Source organism: Gorilla gorilla, chromosome 10 (genome assembly GCF_029281585.2).
Source record: "Gorilla gorilla gorilla isolate KB3781 chromosome 10, NHGRI_mGorGor1-v2.1_pri, whole genome shotgun sequence".
NCBI lineage: Eukaryota > Metazoa > Chordata > Mammalia > Primates > Hominidae > Gorilla > Gorilla gorilla.
In genome coordinates, this window is record NC_073234.2 from 45,410,971 (window position 1) to 45,435,941 (window position 24,971).

The 24,971-nt window shown below is 48.2% G+C and overlaps 1 protein-coding gene across 9 annotated transcripts; it reads right to left on the reverse strand.

Annotated features, from left to right (window-relative positions):
• Nucleotides 1-76: 76 nt before the first annotated feature.
• On the reverse strand, nucleotides 77-22,968 carry DGKA (diacylglycerol kinase alpha). Of its 9 annotated transcripts, none has more exons than XM_004053332.5 (24): nucleotides 22,790-22,968; nucleotides 17,565-17,709; nucleotides 17,042-17,115; nucleotides 16,592-16,727; nucleotides 16,083-16,157; nucleotides 15,574-15,623; nucleotides 15,145-15,219; nucleotides 14,829-14,948; nucleotides 14,605-14,719; nucleotides 13,965-14,053; nucleotides 13,702-13,821; nucleotides 13,410-13,508; nucleotides 13,152-13,235; nucleotides 12,807-12,880; nucleotides 12,548-12,622; nucleotides 12,050-12,135; nucleotides 11,870-11,959; nucleotides 2,314-2,474; nucleotides 1,998-2,062; nucleotides 1,667-1,757; nucleotides 1,166-1,364; nucleotides 938-1,058; nucleotides 688-748; nucleotides 77-415 (listed from the first exon to the last, which is right to left on the reverse strand). In XM_004053332.5, the coding sequence occupies exons 2-24, from the start codon at nucleotides 17,626-17,628 to the stop codon at nucleotides 332-334; spliced, it is 2,208 nt and encodes a 735-aa protein (XP_004053380.1). In that variant the 5' UTR covers nucleotides 17,629-17,709; nucleotides 22,790-22,968; the 3' UTR covers nucleotides 77-331. The 9 variants fall into 9 exon arrangements, with proteins under 9 accessions (XP_004053380.1, XP_063549969.1, XP_004053381.1 ...); XM_063693899.1 differs by lacking the exon at nucleotides 22,790-22,968 and adding an exon at nucleotides 22,009-22,148 and having other exon boundaries at nucleotides 1,166-1,226; XM_004053333.4 differs by lacking the exon at nucleotides 22,790-22,968 and adding an exon at nucleotides 22,009-22,148.
• Nucleotides 22,969-24,971: the final 2,003 nt, after the last annotated feature.

The following is a 24,971-nucleotide window of genomic DNA, read 5'->3' on the forward strand; positions in this document are numbered from 1 at the left end:
GTTTTTCTGTTGCTTCTTGGGAGAATCTACGTCATTTAAGGAGTGAAGGTATAAAAGAAGGAAGTGTACCACTTACTTAGCAGATCCCAAAGGGGAAACACAAGTCATTTTATTCAGATGAGGCACTTTCAATGTATGTGTTTTGGGGTGTGTGTATGTGTGTGCACATGGGGAACAGTGAGGTGGTGCAGGATAATAAATACTGTGAGGGTGAAGGAACACTCCCCCAAGCTGGCAGGAGTATGTGGCAGCAATGTACAGAGCCTCGGGAGTAGAGTCCAGGGATAGGGAGGTGGGTTCAAGGCTGGCTTGGAGGCCAAGGGTGTCCCCCTTAGCTCAAGAAGCCAAAGAAATTGGTGGAGCGGGGGGGTGGGCCCATGAGCATGGGCATCTGGTTCTTGTGGGTGATCTTGATCTGGAAGGGAAGGGAGCACATTCAGAGGCAGGACCTGATACTTTGGGGCTGTGGCTTCAGAGATTTAGAGGGAAATCTGGGGTTTGGGGTGGGTTGCTAGGTTCCTAGAGAGGCCACGATAGGGAAACCAGGGGCTGAGAAATCAGGGTTTAAGATGAATGATGTGCAGGGGAAGTTCAGGCATCAGAAGGGTGTAAAGAAGCTGTGGAATGGGGATTTAGGATCCATGGAGCCCAAGGGTTTAGTTTTTGGCTGGGATCGTCAATACTCACTGTACAGGGCGTCTGCATCCAGGGTTCTCCGTCAATTTGCATGGGAAGGGTTTTTGTGGTGCTATAGGAGGCCAAGGAACATTGGTGATTTCCTTACCAATCAAATACCAAAACTCTGCTCCTTAGGTTGGCTTTGAGACCTTTTGTCACTGAGGGAGATCTAGCAAAGCCCCTCCCCATCATTCCCATGACCCTTCCGCTGCCCCAGCCCCACACCTTCCCTCAGGGACCCTGGTGGAGTCTTCCTTACTGGAAGGTGATCTCAGAGCACTTGGCCAGCCGACGTCCGGCATTCTTGAGCTTGGTATAGATTTGGCCCATCTCAATTGCACCCTCCAGCCCGACCACTTCCAGTCTCTTGTCACTTAGGTCTGGGGATGAAGTAGGGAGTTAAGTTTTACATAAACAGGGTATCCCCATAGGGAGTCACACTTTCCCTTGGTCCTGCCCACTCAGCTCCCAAGGCTGCTCCTCTCACCTGGTACACAGGTTTTCAGGATATCAGGGTCGGTGATGACTTTAGCTGTAGCACCTAAGGCCTGGTTGATCCCATAGATATCCCCATGGGGTCTCCTTGTATCACCCCAGAGGTTGGAGCCACCATGCATGCTAGGGATGTTTAGCACTGCGATGCCTTCTAGGGACAGGTTGCTCAGATCCAGCGGTTTCCCACAGATCTGAGAGGAGGGGGCACAGTCCCAGTTAGGGAGGGTACAGATCCTCACCTCATGGCATGATCATAGATGTGATCGCTCCCTCCACCAGATGACAAACTGGAGAAGGCAGGATTTGGAGGTGTGCAAGGGATGGAAATAGGGACTAGTGTATCTTGAGGACTTGGAGAATTGGGGTAGGAGAGCTGGGAGGTTAAAGAAGCATAGGTTCAAGAATATGGGAAGTTCCTAAGGGTGCCATGGAGGGAGAAACTTGGCTATTAAGAAGCTGAAAAGGATGTAGGGTTAAGTCTTATTACACACACCTCAACTGTCAAAGACTCCTCCAGCTTTTTGCATGTTGAGAAGATGGATTCAGATGTGGCAAATTCGAAGTACCATAGCTTGTTCTTCATTCTGTGTCAGCCCCAACACAAGGCCCAGTAGGGAGGGACAGGTTACACAGTGCTGGCAGGGGTGGTACGTGACAGGGAAGGGCATCAACCTCCTAACTTTAGTCCCATGGGGAACAAGGGTGGCTTTGGTTGGGGGACCTCCTAGAGGTGCCACTGTTCTTCTGAGCAATCTGAGTCAAACTTGGTCAAAACCTGGCTCCTGACACTGTGTATGCCCACACTGCCCCCTCCTTTCCCTAACCTGCTGTTGAACTTCTCCGGATATTTCTCTCGCATGATGTGGAATCGATGAGCAATAGAGGCATCCTGGAGAGTTCGGGACATGAAGGTCAGTACAGAGCTCAATCTCTCCCTCCCGGTCTCCCCTCTTTCCCAAGTCCCCATGCTGCTCCCCACAGCGTGTCCCAAGATCTTCCGTTGCAACTCAGCACTGTACTGCACTCCCAATTTCCCTGTGTCACAGGTCACTTAACCTCCCCCTCCTTTTCTGCTCTCGTCCAGCCTCTGACTGCTTGGCCCTCCCTTTCTCCCTTCTCCCCAGGCCCCATTCCACTGACCACACCAATAGAGAAGTAGTTATTGATGATTTGAAAGGGGACTGGGTCACTTTTTTCTTCAGTTTGTTGAGGTATCACCTCCACAGACCATCGATCCATATGTACCACTTTACTCATCTCTAAATCCTTGAGGATCTTTGCCAGATTCTGTCCTTCATACCCTAGGAGTGGAGAAGGCAGGTTAGCACTGAGCTCTGGGTCCCAGAGAGGCCTCTTCTCAGCTCTCAGCTCCACAAATTCCCAGGGGCCTTCTGCCCTGTTTCTACAGAGCCTCCCAGCCCTAGCCAGTGACAGGGCAGGGTGCATGGTCACCGCTCCCATGGACCTTTCCTCCATGCTGTGTGGAGGGTGAATGTTTCCAATGTGTGTGGATATGCAAAGATGGTGCCAACAGTCATCTGGAAGGTTGGAGAGAATAGCCAGGAGAATGCTGAAAAAGATGGGTGACAAATGGGGATAATCCTCTCTCACCCTCGACCCCTGATGCTTTCACTCCCCATTCAGACAGACCACAGTACAAAGCAACCATGTGTAAACAGTGTTATACAGGCAGAGTGAATGCAATAAAAGGTTCAATAGTAAAGAATAGAGAGCCCCCAAATAGACTCAAGTATATATAGAAATTTAGTATGTGATGTCATTTCAAATAAATGGGGAAAAGATAGATTATTCAATAAATGGTGCTGGGGAAAGGGAGGAGCAGCATGAAAAACTACCTACTGGGTTCTATGCTCGCTACCTGCATGACGTGACCATCCATACCCCAGACATCCCAAAGTGCTGGGATTACAGGCCGCTGCGCCTGGCCAGAATTTGTACTAGAAGAAAACATTAGTAAATGTTTTTATAATCTTTGAATGGATACAAAACTAGAAGCCCAAAAGAAAAAGATAGATAAATATAATTATATTAAAATTTAAAACTAGACGGACATGGTAGCCCCTATAATCCCAGCTACATGGCAGGAGGATTGCTCAAACCCAGGAGTTCGAGACCAGCCTGGCCAACATAGTGAGACCCCATCTCAAAAAACAAACAAACAAGGCCAGGCGCAGTGGCTCACTCCTGTAGTCCCAGCACTTTGGGAGGCTGAGGCGGGTGATCCCTTGAGGCCAGGAGTTTGAGACCAGCCTGGACAATATGGCAAAACCTCATCTCTACAAAAAATATAAAAATTGGCCAGGTGTCAGTGGCTCACACCCGTAATCCCAGTACTTTGGGAGGCCGAGGCGGGCGGATCACGAGGTCAGGAGATCGAGACCATCCTGGCTAACACGGTGAAACCCTGTCTCTACTAAAAATACAAAAAATTAGCCAGGCATGGTGGTGGGCACCTGTAGTCCCAGCTACTCGGGAGGCTGAGGCAGGAGAATGGTGTGAACCCAGGAGGTGGAGCTTGCAGTGAGCCGAGATTGCACCACTGCACTCTAGCCTGGGTGACAGAGCAAGACTCCGTCTCAAAAAATAAAAAATAAAAAAAAATAAAATAAAATAAAATAAAATAAAAATTAGCCAGGTGTAGGCTGGGCGCGATGGCTGACACCTGTAATCCCAGCATTTTGGGAGGCCGAGGAGGGCAGATCACCAGGTCAGGAGTTTCAGACCAGCCTGGCCAACATGGTGAAACCCCATCTCTACTAAAAATACAAAAAATCAGCAAGGCGTGGTGGCGGACACCTGTAATCCCAGCTACTTGGGAGGCTTAGGCAGGCGAATCGCTTGAACCCATGAGGCGGAGGTTGCAGTGAGCCGAGATTGCGCCACTGCACTCCAGCCTGGGCAACAAGAGTGAAACTCTGTCTCAAAAAAAAAAGAAAAAAAAAATTAGCCAGGTGTGGTGGCATGTGACTGTAGTCCAGGCTACCCTGAGGTGGGAGGATTGCATGAGCCTAGGAGTTCGAGGCTGTGGTGAGCTGTGAGCTCACCACTGTACTCCAGCATGAGCAGCAGAGCAAGACTATCACAAAACAAAGAAAGAAACAAAAAACAAAAAAGGAAAAATGTGCAAATAATACAAACAAGCCTATGATAGAAGAAAAAATACAAATGGCCAATATGCATAGGAAAGGTGCTCAGTATTACTAACAATTTCAAGAACCATAATTAAAACAATTAGCTAACTTTTGTTGCCTATCAGGTTGGCAAAGTATAAGGAGATTCAGAAAACCAAATGCTAATGAGTTTATGAATAAATTGGCATTCTCATTTGCTGTTAGCTACAGCATGACTTGATAAGTCATTTTTGGAAAGCATTTTGGCAATTTTTATCAAAATGTTATCCAATTTTATCAAAACATATTTTTCGCTGGGTGCCATGGCTTATGCCTATAATCCCAGCACTTTGGGAGGCCGAGGTGGGCAGATCACCTAAGGTCAGGAGTTCAAGATCAACCTGGCCAACATGAAACCCTGTCTCTGCTAAAAATACAAAAATTAGCTGGGCATGGTGGTGGGTGCCCATAATCCCAGCTATTCAGGAGGCTGAGACAGGGAGAATCGCTTGAGGCCGGGAGGCAGAGGTTGCAGGGAGCTGAGATCGTGCCATTGTACTCCAGCCTGGGTGACAGAGTGAGACTCCGTCTCAAAAAAAAAAAAAAAAAGTTGTCTGTTTATGCGTATGTATGTGTGTGTGTGTGCATGCATGTAAAAACAGAAAAATGACTGTAAATAGGAAACAATGTTTATCTCTGAGGAGGTACATGGAGTTTTGTGGGGAGTCTTTAAATCTTTACGGTGACAACGTACTGATGACTTATTTATGTAAGTTTTTCTTTTTTTTTTTTGAGATGGAATCCGGCTCTGTTGCCCAAACTAGAGTGCAGTGGCATGATCTCAGCTCACTGCAACCTCTGCCTCCCAGGTTCAAGCTATGCTCCTGCTCAGCCTCCCAAGTAGCTGGGATTACAGGCGTGTGCCACCAGGCCCAGCTAATTTTTTGTATTTTTAGTAGAGACAGGGTTTCACCATGTTAGCCAGGATGGTCTCGATCTCCTGACCTCGTGATCCACCACCTTGGCCTCCCAAAGTGCTGGGATTACAGGCATGAGCCACCGCGCCCAGCCCATTTGTGTAATTTTTTTTTTTTGAGACAGGATCTTGCTCTCTTGCCCAAGCTGGAGTGCACTGGCTCACTGCAGCCTCAACCTGCCAGGCTCAAGCTATCCTCCTACCTCAGCCTCCTGAGTATCTGGAACCACAAGCGTGTGTCACCATGCCTGGCTAATTATTTTATTTTTCATAGAGATGAGGTCTCACTGTGTAGCCCAGGATGGTCTCAATCTCCTGGGCTCAAGCGATCCTCCAGCCTTGGCCTCCCAAAGTGCTGGGATTACAGGTGTGAGCCACCATGTTCAGCTATTTGAATAGTTTTTTAAAAAGAAAATACCTTTTTTTTTTTTTTTTCGAGATGGGGTCTAGCTCTGTCGTCCAGGCTGAAGCACAGTGGCATGATCTCGGCTCACGGCAACCTCCGCCTCCTGGGTTCAAGCGATTACTCCTGCCTCAGCCTACTAAGTAGCTGGGATTACAGGTGCCTGCCACCACACCCAGCTGATTTTTGTATTTTTAGTAGAGACGGGGTTTCACCATTTTGGCCAGGCTGGTCTTGAAGTCCTGACCTCATGATCCACCCGCCTTGGCCTCCCAAAGTGCTGGGATTACAGGCATGAGCCACCATGTCCAGCATGAACATTTTACTATTAATAGTTATTTTCAGCTGGGTGTGGTGGCTCACACTTGTAATCCCAGCACTTTGGGAGGCCGAGGTGGGAGGATCACCTGAGGTCGAAAGTTCGAGATCAGCCTGGCCAACATGGTGAAGCCTCATCTCTACTGAAAATACAAAAAATTAGCCAGGCGTGGTGGCGCATGCCTTTAGTCCCAGCTACTTGGGAGGCTGAGGCATGAGAATCACTTGAACCCGGAGGTGGAGGTTGCAGTGAGCCGAGATTGTACTATAGCACTCCAGCCTGGGTAACAAGAGTGGAACTCCGTCTCAAAAAAATAAAATAAAATAAAATAAAAATGTTCATATTCTCCGAGTAAGCAATTCTACTTCTAGAAGTCTCTCCTAGAGAAATGTTCATATCTGTGCGCAGAGATAGATGTATGAGTGTTCACTGCACCATGGTTTGTAAGATTAAAAAACTGAATGCTACCCTAATGTCCACCAATAGGGAACTGTTTATAAATGATTACACATTCACACAACGGAACACTATTCAGTGCTAAAATGGATGAGGCAAACCTGACTGTATAGAAATATAATGATAATCAATATGAACTGTTAAGTTAGAAAAAGAAGAAAAACATCTATAAAATGATCTCATTGTTTAAATATATGTTAGTTTGTGTCTAGGAAGTAAAACGTGGAGGAACAGCCCCCAAAACTGTAGGCCATAGATTATAGGGAGCTTTCACTTTCTTGGCACATATATATGAAATGTTTGAGTTATTTTTTACCACCAGCATGTATTATAATTGTAGTCAGGGAAGAAAAAAGGTTTTAAAAATGTCTCCACAGCTGGGCGCAGTGGCTTACATCTGTAATCCCAGCACTTTGGGAGGCCAAGGCAGGTGGATCACCTGAGGTCAGGAGTTCGAGACCAGCCTGACCAACACAGAGAAACCCCATCTCTACTAAAAATACAAAATTAGCTGGGCATGGTGGCACATGCCTGTAATTCCAGCTACTCGGGAGGCTGAGGCAGAAGAATCGCTTGAACCCAGGAGGTGGAGGTTGCAATGAGCCGAGATCGCGCCATTGCACTCCGGCCTGGGCAACAAGAGCAAAACTCTGTCACAAAAAAAAAAAAAAAAAAGAAAGAAAGAAAAGAAAAAGAAAAAGAAAAAAAAGTCTCCACTTCCTCACACTCCATTGAGGGTTCAATCCACTGTAATTTACCTTTTGCCCATCCCACCCTGCTGAAACTTTTTTGGCAAAGATTGCCAATGACTCCTGCCAACAGTGTATCTTTCGTTCTTATTTTAACTCTTGAAAGTCTTCACTTAACCTCTGAAATATCACTCTCTCGGTTACAGAGGGACTTTCCTTTGACTTTCCTTTCTCTTTGACTATTCCTTTTTAGTCTTTGTGGTAGGCAGAATACTAGCTTCTCAAAGATGTCCACATCTTAATCTCAAGAAACTGTGAATATTGCTGGGTGAGGTGGCTCACGCCTGTAATCCCAGCACTTTGGGAGGCCGAGGCGGGTGGATCACCTGAGGTCAGGAGTTTGAGACCAGCCTGGCCAACATGGCGAAACCCTGTCTCTACTAAAAATACAAAAATTAGCCAGTTGTGATGGCGCACGCCTGTAATCTCAGCTACTCAGGAGGCTGAGGCCGGAGAATCACTTGAACCTGGGAGGCAGAGGTTGCAGTGAGCTGAGATCGCGCCACTGCACTCCAGCCTGTGCGATGGAGTGAGACTCCATCTCCAAAAACAACAACAACAACAAAACAAAATTAGCCAGGTGTTGTAGCACATGCCTGTAATCCCAGCTACTAGGGAGGCTGAGGCAGGAGAATCGCCAGAACCTGGGAGGCAGAGGTGGTATTGAGCACAGACCGTGCCATTGCACTCCAGCCTGGGCAACAAGAGCAAAACTCCCTCTCAAAAACAAAAAAAAAAAAGAAGAAGAAAGAAAAAAAGAAACTGAATGTTACCTTACATGGAAAAAGAGACTTTGCAGATACATTTAAATTGAGGATTCTGGGCCAGGCATGGTAGCTCACGCCTGTAATCTCAGTACTTTGGGAGGCTGAGGCAGGCGGTTCACTTGAGGTCAGGAGTTCAAGACCAGCATGGGCAGCACAGTGAAACCTGTCTCTACTAAAAATACAAAAATTAGCCGGTGTGTTGGCATAGGCTTGTAAGCCCAGCTACCTGGGAGGCTGAGACATGAGAATTGCTTGAGCCAGGGAGGCAGAGGTTGCAATGAGCTGAGATTGTGCCACTGCATTCCAGCCTGGGCAACAGAGGGAGACTCTGTCTTAAAAAAAAAAAGAAAAATGAGGATTTTGAGATGGGAGATCATACTGGATTATCTGGGTGGTACCAATGTAATCACAGGGGTCCTTATAAGTGAAAGAGGAAGGCAGGAGAAAAGAGTTGTAAAAGGAGATGTGACTGTGGAAGCAGGGGTTGGAGTGATAAGACCACTGGTTGGAAGGGGGACCTTGAGCCAAAGAATGCAGACAGCCTGTAGAAACTAGAAAAAGCAAAGGATTATTCCCTAGAGCCTCTAGAAAAGAACTCAGCCCTGCCAACACCTTGATTTTAGCCTAGTGAGACTCATTTTGGACTTCTCTCATCCAGAACTGTAAGACAATAAATTTGTGTTGCTTTAAGCCACTGTTTGTGATAATTGGCGACAGCAGCAATGGGACACTAATGCAGACCCTTTAGTAACTCCTCTTCCTCTGCTCAACTGTTAAATAGGGTGTTTACCAGGATCTTACTGTCTTTGTTCACCTTCTCTTACCTCTTTCTCTGGGTAATCTCAGCTACTTTCAGAATGTCAATTACCACCTAGGAGCAGATGACTCTCAAACATGTATCTCCTAAAATATTTGACTTCTCTCCTAAATTCCTGACATGTATTTCTAACCACCCACCACAACATCTCCACCTGCCCCAAACTGAATTTTTCTTCCTTAAACTGGTCTTCCTCCTATATTCCCTGTCTTAATAAATGCCACCCCAAGGTTGGGCACGGTGGCTCACGCATATAATCCCAGCACTTTGGGAGGCAGAGGCGGGCGGATCACCTGAGGTCAGGAGCTCGAGACCAGCCTGGCCAGCATGGTGAAATCTCGTCTCCACTTAAAATACAAAAATTAGCTGGATGTGGTGGTGGACACCTGCAATCCCAGCTACTCGGGAGGGTAAGGCAGGAGAATCGCCGGAAACTGCGAGGTAGAGGTTGCAGTGAGCTGAGATCGTGCCACTGCACTCCAGTCTAGGCAACAGAGTGAGACTCTGTCTCAAAAAGATAAATAAATAAAAATAAATAAATGAATAAGTGAATAAATAAATGCCACCTCCATCTGCTGAGTCCACAAACCTAGGAAATGTCCTAGACTTGTCTCTACCTCCTTCTCCACAACCTATCAGTTATCCAGAGCTGTGGCTTCTACCTCATTAACTCCACTGCTGCTGCCTTGGCTTCTGTGTTCATCATCTCTTGTCTGGACTACTGCAAACAGGTAATTTCCTACTCTGTCTCCTTCCTACAATCCATCTTCCACAGAGCTCCCATAGTGATAATCCTTTCAATCCCCCCTCTTCAAACCTTATGATTTTTTCAGTGTCAACATGTTTTCCTTTTTATTTTTTAATTTAAAGTCTCACACTGTTGCCCAGGCTGGAGTGCAGTGGTGCAATCATGGCTCACTACAGCCTCGATCTTTTCAGCTGAAGCAATCCTCCCGCCTCAGCCTCAGCTGGGACTATAGGCATGTGCCACCATGCCTGGCTATTTATTTGTGTGTTTATTTATTTTTAGAGATGAGATCTCACTGTGTCAGCCAGGATTGAGTGCAGTGGCCCAATCATAGCTCATTGCAGCCTGAAACTCCTGGGCTCAAGGAATCCTCCAGCCTCCACCTCTTGAGTTGTTGGGACTACAGGTGCGTGCCACCATGCCCAGCTAATTTTTTAAAAAATATTTTGTAGAGACTTGGTCTCACTTTGTTGTCCAGGCTGATCTCCAGCTCCTGGCTTAAAGCGATCTTCTGACCTTGGCCTCCCAAAGTGTTGGGATTACAGGAATCAGCCACCGTGCCCAGCCCAACATACATTTTCATTAGTGCTACATTTATATCCTTATTGTCATGATTCAGGTTGAGTTAGCAGAAAACTGCAATGTTTTCTGCTAACTTGTTTGCTTGTTTATGCTAACTTGATTTTTGTTTGCAGAATACAGGGAAGACATAAAATATGTAATTTCAAAATATCTAATATTATAAATGAAGAAGTCAGATGTTGAGGATCTGAAAACTGGTCAAAGAATTGGTTATATGTCTATATATAAAACTTAAGTTATAATGAACACTCAGAGATATTTCTTCCTATTTGTTCTTTTAGTTACATCTTTTACTTACATCGAGTTCCCCCTCACTGCTGCTTGTTTGATTGAGTTAAAAAAAAAAGAGAAAAGAAAAAAAAAGAGTTTGCTCATAGTTCAGGGATTGCACACTCAAATACCTGAGTGGCTTGAATGGTAAAGTGGGTTGGGCATGGTGGCTTACACCTGTAATCCCAACATTTTGGGAAGCCTAGGTGGGCAGATCACTTGAGGTCAGGAGTTCAAGACCATCCTGGCTAACATGGTGAAACCTCGTTTCTACTAAAAATACAAAAATTAGCAGGGCGTGATGGCACACACCTGTATTTCCAGCTATTCAGGAGGCTGAGACAGGAGAATCACTTGAACCTGGGAGGCAGAGGTTTCAGTGAGCTGAGATGGCACCACTGCACTCCAGCATGGGCAACAGAGCGAGATTCCATCTCAAGAAAAAAAAAAAAAAAGAAAGGGAAAGTGAATAAGTGACTAGCAGGGAGCCAAGGGGATTGTGATAAACTGAAGAATACATGTCCCACTTAGAAATAATCAAGTACAAAGAAATTGAAAACACTGCAAGGCAACTAATACAAAACGACACAAAATCATTACTGTGGGCTGTCAGCTTGCAATCTCTGGCAGGATAAAATTAAAAACTCCCTGGCACAGTATTCATAACCCTCCATCATCTGGACTCTGCTCAACTAGTCTTCCCTCTCCACATTTTCCACCTTACACCCTATGTCCCAATCATGATGAATGACTTACAGTTCCCCCAATGCACTACCATGTTGTTTGGTGGCTCCTCTGGCCTTACACTACTTCCTCCACCTAGAATGCCTTCCGCTGCCCTTAGCAGATCTCTATTCCCTAAGATCTCCAGCAAGATCTTAGAGCTGGACCCTGAACCCAATAACCTCAACTCCAAGATTCCTCAAACACAATCTGCCCTACACTGACCTCTTTATCTACCAATACCATCCCTCAAACTCTTTCTGTTTGAAAGGCATAAGAGATTAGAAATGGGAGAGCAGTTAGGAGACTATTGTAATACTCGGAAAGAAATCATAGTGAATTAATTAATGACTACCTGGTTAATTGTTTGAATGAGTGAATGAGTCATGACCAAGCTCCCTGCTAGCTCCATCACTCAGCATCTGGCTTAGCTCTTATACAACCTTCCTTATTCACACATTGTTCCCCACCCCCATATTCCTTGATTCTCTGAGCCATAAGAGTTGGTTGGGAGAAACATAAAAATATTTACAGGAAAGGGGACTATCACCCTTGACCCTTCTAGATTCAGATTGTGGTCCCTGCTTCTTCCAAAGCTCTCTTCTTTTTGGACATTCCACTTTTGTATCCACCTGTCTGTGCCCCTCTTCTTCCCCAATCCTTTCCATACCAGATGCCTAGTTTCTTCTCTAAGTGCCTTTCCCTTCCTACACAACTCCTCTCAGCCTACAGCAAAACAATTTCTAACCACTTACCTCCTCCCCATCTTAGGCATCGAGCCAGATCATTTCCAGTACCCAGGGGCAACACAGCAACAGGAGGCAAAACTGGCAAGTTAGCTTTGTCTGCGGAGGCAGGTGAAGAGAAGGATGGAGTGAGTTAGCTCTGCAAGACTACGACCCCAATACCTTCCCCACAGCCCTCTCTGCACTGACCAATGGTCTCTAGAATCCAGCCTACTGTGCCGTCTCCACCACACACCAAAATCCGGCTATCAGGAACATCCTTGAATAATCGGAGCCTGAGACAAAGGGGAGAGAGAAGATGAAGAAGGATAACAGGACTGAGGCTACCCAAGTCCTGGGCAGGCAGATTGCTTCTTGTCTCTCATTCCGTAGGACCCTCCTCCTTTTTGTCAAAAGATTTGAGTTTCTATGAAGGTCACAGAAAAGAACAATGGGGAAAGTTATATCCACTCCTCAGTGGTTAGGGAAAAATTGGATCTTCATTCTTTGAGAGAGGACAAAGATGGGCCAGAGAGCTCGGAGGATGGGATACCCAGTGACCCTAGGGAAGGAAATATTCTGAATTCTGGCCTCTTGGGGATCTCTAGCCCTCCTCTCCCAACCTGCACTCTTTCCTGCACTCTCCTAACATATACAGATATACAGACCCATGAAAACACTGTGATACAGTCCCTAACCTGTGCTCACCCTATCTCAGGACCATCCTTTAGGAGGTTGAACACCTGTCGAGGGTTTAATATATACTGGAACTTCCAGAGCACCCTGTGTGTGGGAAAAAGAAAAGTTCATGGCAGGCGCGGGGGTTGGGGATGATCTTCTGAACCTCACCCTCTTCGTGTGTTCCTCAAGGTACGCCCCTCCAGACACACACATCCCCTTCCACCTTGTAAGTGTTGCAGGCAGGCCCTCCCTCTCATCTTAGAAGATCCAATATATTTCTCCTCACCTCTGCCCCTGCTTCCCGCCACTCTTAGGATTGACAAAGACGAGAAGTGGGTGGGTGTTAGGAACAGGGTCAATCTGCATTGGGGGAAGAAAGTAAGGATAAAGAAAGTAGGATTTTGTCAGAGTTAAGGTGGGCCCAGGAGACAGGGGCAGAGGGCTGGCATTCCACCAAGATATTTCCCCCCTCCCTCCTGTTTCCCTCCCTTTCCCTCCCCTACCATGGTGGAGTTTCTGGAGAGTGAGCATCAACCGCCCCCCACCAGGCTCTCCCACTTCATTCCCACCCATGAGGGCTCCAGTGAAAAACCTGCCCCCATCATGAAGCCCAAGACTCTCAGCCCTGTACCCGCAGAGCCTCAGAGGTGCTCAAATTTAAATCATCCATGGTCTTCTGGCTTGTTTTGCTATTTTTACGATCCGGTCCAGAGGCCTGGGAGGGGAAGAAAGTAGAGGGAAGGAAAGCTGTATTGTGCATGAATCCCTAAATAGAGGGGTCTGACTTGAATCCTAAAAGTATGAGCTCTCTATTCTAAATGCCACTCTGTGCGTGTGGGAAATCGGGGAGGCACTCCTGTCCCCTCCCCGCTGCTGCCTAGGGTCTCACCAGGACACTGGGATAGATGGAAGATGGAGGCAGGATGTGATCCCGGAGCAGCCCACAGTCACACTCATGGCCCACCGCTTGCAGGCAGTCATCGTGGATCTGAAAGACGAGGTGGGCACAGAGAGATCACGAAGGTAACCCTGTCTCCTCTCAACCTGGCAGTCTGGGCTGGAAAGAGCCCTTGGGAGCAGGGGCAACTGTGCCTGTAAAGGAGGTGTGGCCGGAGGCCCGTGGAGAAGGCAGCTCTGCGGGGCCCTAAGACGCACCCAGAAGGGATGGCTCCCAAACTGACCTCTAGGTGGCACCATACACAATGCAGCCCGGTCAGACTGTGGTAGATCCGGATCTTTTTCTGACAGCGGTCGCAGCGCCCGGACTCACAGCCTCCTCGCACCCACACATGTGATTGGACCTTGGGGAGAAAGGCAGTTCCTTGTCTGGGAGGGTCTGAGCAGGACCTAGGGGAGGGAGGGGCTGAGGGCAGCAATGGGCCAAGGGCCAGGGCCAGGGCCAGGATGTAGGTGATGTTGGGGGTGGAGGCATGAGATCACTCACACCAATGTCCTTCCGAGACTTGGCATAGGTGCTGACTTCACAAGGCAGGGCTTTCATGGCACACTGGTCGTGAACAGTGTACTTACAGACTGAGGGAGAAGGAAGAAGTTGGGAGGCTTAGCTGAGCCTCTCCCCCTATTTCCTTCTTACCTGAGGGTGGGGCAGGATCAGATATGTGATCCCTTGCTTGAGGGTGTAGCAGAATAAAAGTTCGGGGTGAGGTACCCACCTCCAAAACCCACGCCTTTTCCTTACTCTTCCTCCTAAAAGATCAGCTGCTACCGCATGCCTGCCCCACACCATCCATGTGCCAGGTAGGAACTGAGCTGGATAATGCTTGGGAGGCCCAGGTCTAACAGCAACAGTAATCATAATAGATATTTTTTATTGCATCTTATAGTATGTGCATGCACCATCTGAAGCACTTTTGTTGCACCAACTTTTTTAATGCTCACAATTACCTCATTTTCAGTTGAGGAAACTAAGGCTTAAAGAAGTGGCGTGGCTTTCCCAAGGTCACATAACTAGTCAGTGGCAGAGCCCAGGATTCAAACCTAGGTCTTTCTAAGTTTACAGCGTCAAGCTCCCACAGATAGCTGGGCTGACCCTCTTCCCCTACCTCCCAGCTCCCATTACTCACGGTTACAGCTCAGTCCCTGTTTGCCAAGACCAATGCTTGACTCGCACAGATTGCAGTAGACTGGTCTGGGGAACCTCTTGGGCCTCCACATGTGCTGTCCATCGTCCTTCAGAGTCTAGGAAGGCACAGTAGATGCTAGGGAGTGTCAAAGCCCTTACAGGGCCAATCCTGGCAAGCATAACCCAAGGCTGTCTTACTCATCCCCCAAAGTCTCTCCTACTCACCATCTCCAGACCCAGCAGCACTAGCAGTGGCACGGTGGTGGCCCCAGCCCGGACCCACTCAGCTTGAGAGACAGAGCCACTGCCATCATAGTCAATCTCTTTCATCATCTCCTGAAGAATCTGAGCACAGAGTGGAAAGGGACTTTCAGTATGAGTGGGTCTTCAGACCCAACACCTCTCCACTGCCTCTTAGGATATCCAGCTCAGCCATCCTAGCCAAGGGAACCAGGTTGCCTGTCAGAGATGAAGTAAGGCAGATGCAGGACTCACCAGGGAAGAAGGTACAAGAAGGGACATGAAGGAAGAGCTGCCTTACCGGCCTCAGCTCAGACACATCCCAATCCAGGTATTCAGCCACTCGCATCATCTGTAGGATAATTTTGTCCACTTCCTGGAGCAAAAAGGGCAAGAGCCACAGCCATATCCCCTTTACTACCACCATCCAAACTCTTTTCCAGAAATCAGTTTTCCTGGGTTCCACCCCAGATTCACACCTCTCATTCTCAGGTACGTCTGCCAAGTAAATAAACGTGTTTGTATGTTTGTAAGGCAGACCCAATTCATGTCTCCAGCATTCTCTTTGAGGGGTCAAGAGCTTGGGACTTACTTTCAAATTTAGTCCTAGAGGACTCAACCTCTCCCCCCATCCTCTTCTGTTTCTTAAGACCCTGGAAGAGTTGGGGCAGGAGGGTGCAGACAAATTAACACATATTCCCTTGCCCAGCATACAGGGTCCCCAACTCACTGAGCTGTCCAGGATCCCATTTCTGTCCGTGTCGTACAGCTTGAAGGTGACTGTGGGGGTGTTTTAGGGGGGCCAGGGTCAGTTTGTGAGAGATACCCAAAGAATTCATACCAGAATATGGGGGAAACAAAGAGACAGGGAGAGAGCTTTTGGGTGAGAAGCCTAGAGTCTGGGATGGGACTGAGAAAGAGACAAAAAGGAAAGGAAAACAGGCATGGACTCCACCCTCAGTGAATGTGTCAGGGGAGACAATACACCATCCATATCCCAAGGACATCCTAGGCCGCCTACATGGGAATGCACAAGACATGGGTACTGGGGTGACTATGGTGAAGGGTATTAGGTATAAATAGTCTGGGAGAACACAGGAAATGGGCTCATTCTCTGGCCCCACCTTTGTCTAGACCTGTCAGCCTTTAGGAATCCTGAAGGAATAAGGGAAAGGAGGATGGGAAACACCTCTCTCTCCCTTCACTGCCCTGCCACCTCACTTCAGAAGGGCAACTCACATTCTAACTTGTCTTCTGGCCGACCACCCTCCAGAAGGGAAAAGTAGCAGGAAACATCATTGAGACACACCACATCTGGTTACAAAAAAGCAGATCAGAAGTCAGGGCTCCCTCCACTTTGGCTCATGTTTTATCCTTTGTTTGTTCCACCTCTCCCTTTTTAAAAAAAAAAGATTTACTGATTTTTTTGAGAGACAGGGTCTCGCTCTGTCACTGAGGCTGGAGTGCAGTGGCATGATTACTGCTCACTGCACCTTGAACTCCTGGCCTCAAGCAATCCTCCCACCTCAGCTTCCCAAAGTGCTGGGACTACAGGTGTGAGCCACTGCCCTCGACTTACCTTTCCCCTTTAACTTTCTTCCCTTTAGCTCCTAGACCAGCCTGACTATTCTCCACCAATTTCCCCCAACCTGCACAACGTGTGACTCAAGTTAATTCTCATCCCCAAATCCATACTAGTTTGATTTTTCTGCCAGAGGCTTAGCCCAGTCCTACCTGCTTGACCCTACCTTTTGTCACATTTGTCTCATTTAAGCAGTGACCAGTCTCAAAGGATTGAAACAGTGCCAGGCTTAGGTGTCTGGGAACATTATCCACTTCCAGATAGATTTTCAGGAATTGCTGGAATCCCTCGTACCCAATGGCCTATAATGAGAGTGAGCATTATCCTGGGGAGTCTGCAAGGTCAGAGCTGGGGCTGAAAAATTGGGAGTAGCGGGGACAGGGATAATAAATGCAGAGCTGAGAAGCATCTGAGGCAGGAGTACGGTTTCTTTGATTAAGTCCTGAGTTAATAGAATCCCTTGTTTTATCCTAAAGCAATAGTCAGAGTGACAATGGACACTAGGGTATCTCTAGAGGGCATAGTGAGGGGCAGGCCCAGAATAATTCCTGGAAGTTGGGGATCAAAAACAAAGATGGGAAGAGTTGATCAAGAAGATTTCCCAGCTGCCACTCACATCTCCTTGGACATATTTAGCCATCTCGCCATCCTCGAAGAGCTTTAGGACATCACTGACCTTTTTGGTGGAGTCTAGGGTGTAGAGAGAGTAAGAGAACAGCATTATTAGTCCAGCTGAGTTCTCTTGCCAGAGAAATCCAGCAGGAAAAAAGATTCAAATGAGATGAAGAAATTCCAAGAAGAAACACAGAAATACAGAGGGAAAAATATTTCAGATCCTCCAAAACAGTACCACTCTTTACTGCTCTTCTCTGAGAGCTGGTGCAAGCAGTCCAGGTATAGCGAAGGTGCGTAGAGAGCCGAGACCTTGCACAATGCAGCCCAGTTAGACTGTGGTAGATCCGGATCTTTTTCTGACATCTCCCCATCTCCCACTCCTCCCATTTCCAGTCATGGGCACACCTGAGCAGCACACTGCTCAAAGCCACTGAGGAAGCTGGGGGGCAGGGGGTGTAATGAGGAGGAGGAGGGATTCTCTGGGGCAGGGTCTCCAGAACTGAAGGCCTGACAGGAAGACTCACATTCCATGTATTTTTGCAGCTGGGCAAAATCACTGGGGCTTATTAGGCCCCTCTCCTTGGCCATCTGTCTGTTTTTCTCAAGGATGGCCAGAAAGGCAGCTTCGTAGTAGTACTTCCGTTGCTTGGACCTCTTCAGAGGGTAGGCCTGGGGAAAGGTGACAGAGCGTACAGTGGGAAGAGCCAGCTGTCTGGGTGTCTTTTCTTCTGTCTGTTCCATTCTGTCTCTACTCCCACTATTATTTTTTGTTCTTTCCTTCTCTCCTAGTCCCTCCCTAAATATCTTCCTTTCCCTGTGTCCCTCTTCCCTATGCCTCTACCTTCCCTGACAGTGTCTGTCCTCTGTCTCTGTTTCTCTGACTCATCTCTGTCTCTCCATTTCCGGATCCTTCTCCCTCTCCCCCAACCTATCTTGATTCATCTGACCACCCTCACCTTCCCACCCGCACCCGGCTTTCTCAGTCTATATATGTTTCTGTGGGTGTGTCCCTTGTCTGTTTCTGCGCTTTCTTCCGCCATCGTCAATCTCTGCAGACTCTCCCCAGCCTGAGCTCTCTCCCATCTCGGGTCTTCGGCAGTTCCGGCAGTTCCGGCCCTCTGAGTGACTCTTACTGCGTTAGCGCGTCTTCCTGGCCATGACCCCATTTTGTTCCGCCTCTGGCCAGGGACCCCAGCTCCGCTCAGCCACCCACTCCCCGAGCCACCCACGCCACGCAACGACCTCTAGCGCTTCTGACGCGCGACACAGAACCGGCTCTGGCAAGGTTCCTAGCCCCGGCCCTGCCTGGACTGCGTTCCGCCGAGCTCCACTAGGGAAGGGTGGGGACCTAGGCGCGGGGTAGGGAAGAGGCAGGGGAAGAGACTCTGGGTACCCACAGAGTCTCTTCCTCAGAAGAGGGTTCTGGGATACTGACATCCTAGAGAAAGGACTCTACCCATCTGGCACTTTTCAATGACTATAATCCAACTTCTGCTGCCAACAGATCTAGTGTTTCCCAGTCCTGGGACGATGGAGCCGAGTGCTAGTGTCTCGGCTCCTGGGAACTTCCTTCCACTCCGCTAGGTCAGCAGTGCTTAGGGAGCCCCAAGTTTTGGCTACTGGATCCAGGGACCAAGGTGCAGTGGGCGACTTTCCTTGATTCAATAATGATAATAACATATCTTACATAATATAATACAGCACGGTTTTGGAACAGAACTAGGATCAGTCATATCTGGGTCCCATTCTTAGCTCTGATACCACTGTGTGACTTGGGGAAGTTATATCTGTAAAATGGGGAGAATGAGAACCATTTTTCACAGTTGTGTGGCTTACGTAAAACAATATATGAAAAGTCGCTCATACAATGCCTGACATTTACGAGGCCTACAAGAAATGCTAGTTATTATTGTACTAACAATTAGAATCAAATAATCAGACATAGGAAATTATTGGCATAACCATTCTACAGATGAAGAAACTGGAGCTCAGAGAAGCTTGGATTTCCTAAGGCAGTTGATAGATGGAAAATCCAAGGCTCCAGCCCAAGGCCATGTGGTGGTGCCTCTGTTTGTCACTCTGCCCTCCTCTTGTTCCACTCTCTCCTCACACCCCGCCATCTGGTCTCACTGTGCTCCTTTCTGTTCCTCAGGCATGCCAAGCTCTCCCCTGCTCAGAGCAATGAGTCTTACTGTTCTGTCTGCCTGGGATACCCTTCCCAGTATGTAGTGGGTGCTCAATATTGGTTGTACACATGATTGTGTAAAGCTGGGGATTCATAATTTGGAGCTATTAATCCAAATATGGTTACATGGGAATAGGATGCCAGAGTGTCCACCTGACAGTCAGAGGAAAGGAGATAATTTGTAGTACACAGAGTAGGTGCTAAATAAATATTTGTTAAATAAATGAATGATGCTGAAAAGCACTTATTGACTACCCCATCAAACACCCTGATCTCCACCCACTCATTTAGGGCTTGTTGGGTTAGGGAAGCAGTTTGGGTGTTCAAGAACAGCCCAGCCCTTTTCCTTTCTGACGATGCAAGAACTTTCTCTGCAGCCTCTGCCCTTGGGACATCTCTGCTGCCTACTTTTATGCAGCACACCATTCCTATTCCAGCAGCTCTCTGGGAACACTCAGAAGAGGGTTCTGGGATACTGACATCCTAGAGAAAGGACTCTACCCATCTGGCACTTTTCAATGACCATAGTCCAACTTCTGCTGCCAACAGATCTAATGAATACTAATAGTCTTATGGCTAATGGGGCCTCTATAGCTTAATTAGCCTCTCTGATTACCCCTGGGGATTCTAAGATGACTCCAAAGTTCTAGGAAATGGAATCTGAGGGAGAAAGTGACAAGGAGGGAGCAAACAAGTTACAATGCAAAGGAGAGAGGACAGGCTTCTTCTCTGCCTCTCTTTTTACAATGATCTAACTCTTTCTTGCTCCTTCCTAGCTCCCCAGGTCTTAAACCTGGAGAAGTAGTATACAGTAGAAGTTAAGAGAATGGACTTGCAAATTGGACAGGCAAGGATCAGAATCCTAGCTCTTTAAAAGGTCATTTCATCTCCCTGAGCCTCAGTTTTCTCATCAGTAAAGTGGGCACCTACAGAAATCAGTCGCAATGTGGGCATTAAATAAGATGATATATGCAATGTACTTAGCAAACAGCATGGCACAGAATGAGAACTCAGTGAACATCAGCTATTATCATTATTACACAAGGGTAGTACCTAGAGAAACATTTCTGGAGATTAGGAAAAATGATGTCTTTGAACCAGGAAGGCATAAATTTCAGGGACTGCTAGCATCAGTGAAGCCCAGTTGTACGTCTTACCCCTTGTTATTAATATATCTGTCAGGTGCAAACATGTAGTATCAGGATTCTGAACTTTGCCTCTGGGAGGATGACGAGGTGGCTAGAGCTAGACTCTTAGGGTTCAAGGACACCCCTGGGCTGGAATCTTGGAAACGAGTGCTCCTGGGATCTTTTCAGTGGTTTTCTTGACTTCTCTGACCGAAAGTTTAGCTATCCCTGGAGCTGAAGGGCAGCAAACTGTGGGATCCTGGGGACTTAAAGACCTAGAACAAGTCCATTTTTTTTCCTCCAGGTCCATCCCAACCCTGAGGCTATAACCTGGGCTAGTCTAGGCGAAGGCCAGGGCTGGGAGGGTGGGGTCTGCTGCCAGCCTGCCAGCTATTTGTGACTCACCCTTCCCTTCCCTCCTCTGGTTTCCCTGCCCACCCCTACCCACTTGGGGCGAGAAAGGAAGAAGTTGACTTGGAGGCAGAGAATCTTAGAACATCCACAGAGCTGGGAGTCACCAACCCTCGTATTTTACAGAGGAGGAAATTGAGGCATAGAGAGAGAATTACTCTGTTAAGGGCACAGTCAGAGTCTAGACACCCATCCTTATACATTCCACTAAATCTTAGAGCTCATGGCTCTCTGGATCTAATTTTAAACATCAAATACTAAAATTTTAACTAAGAGATAAATATTGTTTCCAAAGCCTGTGTTAGTATTTAAAGTTTCCTTTTTTCACTTAAGCGTTCATTGCTCACATTCCAAGTCCTTTAAGTCGACCATTACTCAGGAAATAGCTATGTCTCCAGAATATTGAGGCTGCCCCAGCGGGGCAGGAGCTCCGAATTTGAGGGCCCAGGCCTGATTACCTGGACTTCTGAATTCCTTAATCACATCATAGACTGTATCCTCCTCCTCTCCCTGACCGTTGCTGCTAGTAGGTAGCCCTCAAGAGGGAATCATTTGCTTGAAGCCTCAAAACTTACTAAGCCTCCACAAACACTGAAGACTGCAGTGCTACCTGGCTGAGGGGGTTGTGTGTGTGTGTGTGTGTGTGTGTGTGTGTGTGCGCGTGTGTGTGTGTGTGTAGAGGGTGTCATTGCGTAGTATAGGAGGAAGTTACGATACTGGCATGGTTGGGGGATGTGGGCTTGTCTGTGCTGAGGCTGAAGAGATGCCCAGTAATATTTGCCATTCTTCCTCAGGAAGGCTCATTTCTCCTATCAAGGTGAAAAGTGAGATTCAGACTCAGGTATTTTCAGAAACTTCCCAGTGACAGGTGGGGAGAGGATGGGGGTGGGAAGTTGGGGACCTGGAGGCCAAACGAGAACCCTTCTCCACCCGTGCGGCACTGTGGAGGTTCCGGAGGACTTCCCTCCGAGTCGGGTCCCAGGAACCGGGCTTCACCATCCCTCCGAATGAGCGGGAGGGATGGAGGGGAAGGTCTGGGAAACGTTACCCACCGGGTTCTGGCCCAGCCCTCCCGCTGCACCCCCGCGTCCCAGCGCAGACCCTTTTCGATACCCGCTCCAGCTGTCATGCTTCCTCCTTCCCGACCCAGCCGCACGAACGCAGCCCGTGGGTCCTCGGCTTCCCTACCCCTGTCCTTTTCCGATGGGGGAGGGTGGGGCGCTGGGGGGCTCGCGGGGTCTCTACCTTGCTTGAGAGGGCTCGCGGTCGCAGCTGAAGCGCCGGCGCTGGAGCTGGAGCCCGAGCTGGGCTGGAGGGGACGGGCCAGGCAGACGCGGCCGCAGCGGGGCCGCCCCGTTCCTGACGACATAACTGCCCGCCCCCCACCCCAGCCTGCCCGCCGCGCCCGCGCCCGGCGCCCCCGACTCTGGGAACTTCGAAGTTGGAGAGGCCCGTTTCTAGGTTTCCAGTTCACCATAACCTGCTCCACCCTCCCTCGAATATGTCCGGGCCTTTGGACACATTTTCTCCGTTTACTGCGCTCCTCATCTTCTTCCCGCGCGGGCGGCAGCTCTGCTTCTATTTTCCCTTCTTTCTAATCACTCACAGCCTCTCTCTTCATCCCAAACCTGGGAGGCTAAGATACCGGGCGGGCCGCTAACAGAACAGCTCGGCAGTTGGGCACCCAACCAACGTCTCACTCTCTCCTGATTGCTGCCATCCTGAACTTCCCTGACCAACTCCCTTCCATCCACCACTGACTTCACACTCAGGAGATCCCACGGGGGCAAGCCCAGAGTCCCAAACTCCACAACCTGACCAAACACCTCCCACCCGCCCTGGGCTCTACCCTGCTTGAGACAATCTGCCCACCTTCTTCACGTTCCTCTCGTTCCTTTTAGACCTATTTTCCCCAGTCTAAGGACACCTCCTGTCAAGACTCATGTCCTCTCCTTAATTCTAGGGTGGAGGTTTGCACTTTGGTCTATGTCCACCCTTTCTCCACGCCCTCATCCTCCCACTTTACCTGCTGGCCTTGGCAGGTGGCACAGAAGGCCCTGGCCAAAAGTAGGGAGTGAAAGGTCCTTTCAGCTTCCCCTGCCTGGAGTCTCTTCTAGAGTCATTAAGGCTCTTGGGGTCGCATGGATGGTGGTGAAGGTGGTACAGCAAGGGAGAGAGATGGAGGCCTAGGGACTTACTGGCAGGAACTGGAGACCCAGGCATCCTGCTCACTGGCCCCGCCCCAACCCCTGTCTAACTCCCTCCTACCCTTCATTGAAAATGGGGCAGAGTAACAAAGCCTTAGGTTCCTGGAATCGTCCTTCTTACACCTGGGGGTGGGAAGAAGGGGGAGGGGAGACCTCTGACTAGAAGGGTATATGCATGTGTGGGTATTGTGTATGCATACATACACACACATAATATATACATACTTTTGGTGGGGGTTGGAAAGGGAATGAATACATGAGGCCCTCTAGTGGAAACAGGGATATCTAAGCAGTTCTTGATTGTCAAAGACAGGCTTGTTGGAACAGACTCCTCCACATTTGCCAGAAATATAGCTGCTGAGTAATAGGGTTTGGGAGTATTGTTGTTGTATCCAAACTGGAGATTTCGGGCATAGGTTGAAGAGGGGTCTGTCTCTCTGCTCCTGTGCCCCTCCAAGTCTCACCCTCTCACCCCCAATCATAAAAAGACAAGGGCCAAAGGCCGGGCGCGGTGGCTCACACCTGTAATCCCAGCACTTTGGCAGGCTGAGGCAGGCGGATCACGAGATCAGGAGATGGAGACCATCCTGGCTAACACGGTGAAAACCTGTCTCTACTAAAAATACAAAAAATTAGCCGGGCGTGGTGGCACATGGCTGTAGTCCCAGTTACTGGCGAGGCTGAGGCAGGAGAATCGCTTGAACCCGGGAGGCAGAGGTTGCAGTGAGCCGAGATCATGCCACTGCACTCCAGCCTGGGTGACACGAGCAAAACTCTGTCTAAAAAAAAAAAAAAAAGACAAGGCCCTTGATACTCCCCATCCTGTCTTTACAGTATTTTCTTCACTGTTAGCAAAGCTTCATCTCTCCTTCCTCTATGACCTCCTTAGTCATAGTAAACAAACTCTTCTGAAGGCCTTTTATACACTAAGTCCTGTACTTAGTTCTGCAATACAAGCAAAAACATAGTCCAGTTTAGGGACTATATCAATGAGTGGTGCAATGTGTGTAAAGCCTCTCTGCTCTGAGCTACTTTAAACAAACATACAATGTAAGAATAGGTCCTCTAACACCTCTGCCTATCAGTTTTCTGTCCCTGGATCTTTCATTTAGAAATCTTGAAACGATATTAATCTCTAAGGCACTCAGCTTTCCTTGCAAAGAATGCTTAAAGGAATGTCACCCTATGTATTACCTGTGTTTCTCACTCTATCGTCTTTAGATATGTCCCTAAATAAAGTTGAAGACACTCCTTTTAAGATAGTTTTTGGTACTTCAAAGTGGGGTGTAATGTTATCTCTCGAATAAGGAATAAGGTGGAATCAGTCTTACTCTAGATTTCTTTGTGTCTTCTTTAGGATCTGTGCTCCATCATACCCCAAGTCAGTTACTGGGGGGTGTGGGTGGGGGAAGAAAAGCCAAGAAACATCTAAGAAGGAGGCGTTTAATGCATACGGTTCCAGGTGCTCATTTCTTTAATCAACCACATCATAAAAATCAGAAAGAAAGAAACCGCAATGAACAAAGGGAAAGGAAAAAACAACAGCCTGTTCTCCCCGGCCTTTTTTGCCCTGTTCCTCCTCAGGGTGGGGGGCCACATCCGGGGCCCTGGGTTGGGTCCCAGGCAGGTCTACTAAGCAGACAATTGAGTTTCACTTCCTGTCAACCCCAGTGCTAAGGCAGGATGTCTGGGGGTGGGAAGGGGGCCTAGGCTTGGTAGTGAACAGGGGCGACTTTAGGTTTCCCTCCTGCACAAAGGTCTATTGAGCAGCATCTGAAAGCTGCAGAGACCCCTCCTGAGGTAGTTCAGTCAAGACCAACGTATCCCATTAGTTCTTAGAGGCTTCATCCCACACTCTCATGTCTAATCGTAACAAGGTTAAGGACAAGATGTTAGACCCTGCAGGGCTGAAGTACAATCGGTGAAAAGAGAGCAAGGGTTTAAGACCACAGTGTCACAACACTTGCAATAACAGTGTATCGTATGCAAATACTTTTTATT

What these genes read in the sequence shown, in the direction of transcription:
- DGKA (XM_019038300.4), bottom strand. Translation starts at nt 18,080, where the DNA reads ATGGCGGAAGAAAGCGCAGAAACAGACAAGGGACACACCCACAGAAAC. An exon ending in CTAAATATGTCCAAGGAGAT is followed by an intron (nt 16,728 to 17,041) that starts GTGAGTGGCAGC and finishes CTCTCATTATAG; the next exon opens with GCCATTGGGTACGAGGGATT. An exon ending in AAGGATGGTCCTGAGATAGG is followed by an intron (nt 12,136 to 12,547) that starts GTGAGCACAGGT and finishes CCTTTGTCTCAG; the next exon opens with GCTCCGATTATTCAAGGATG.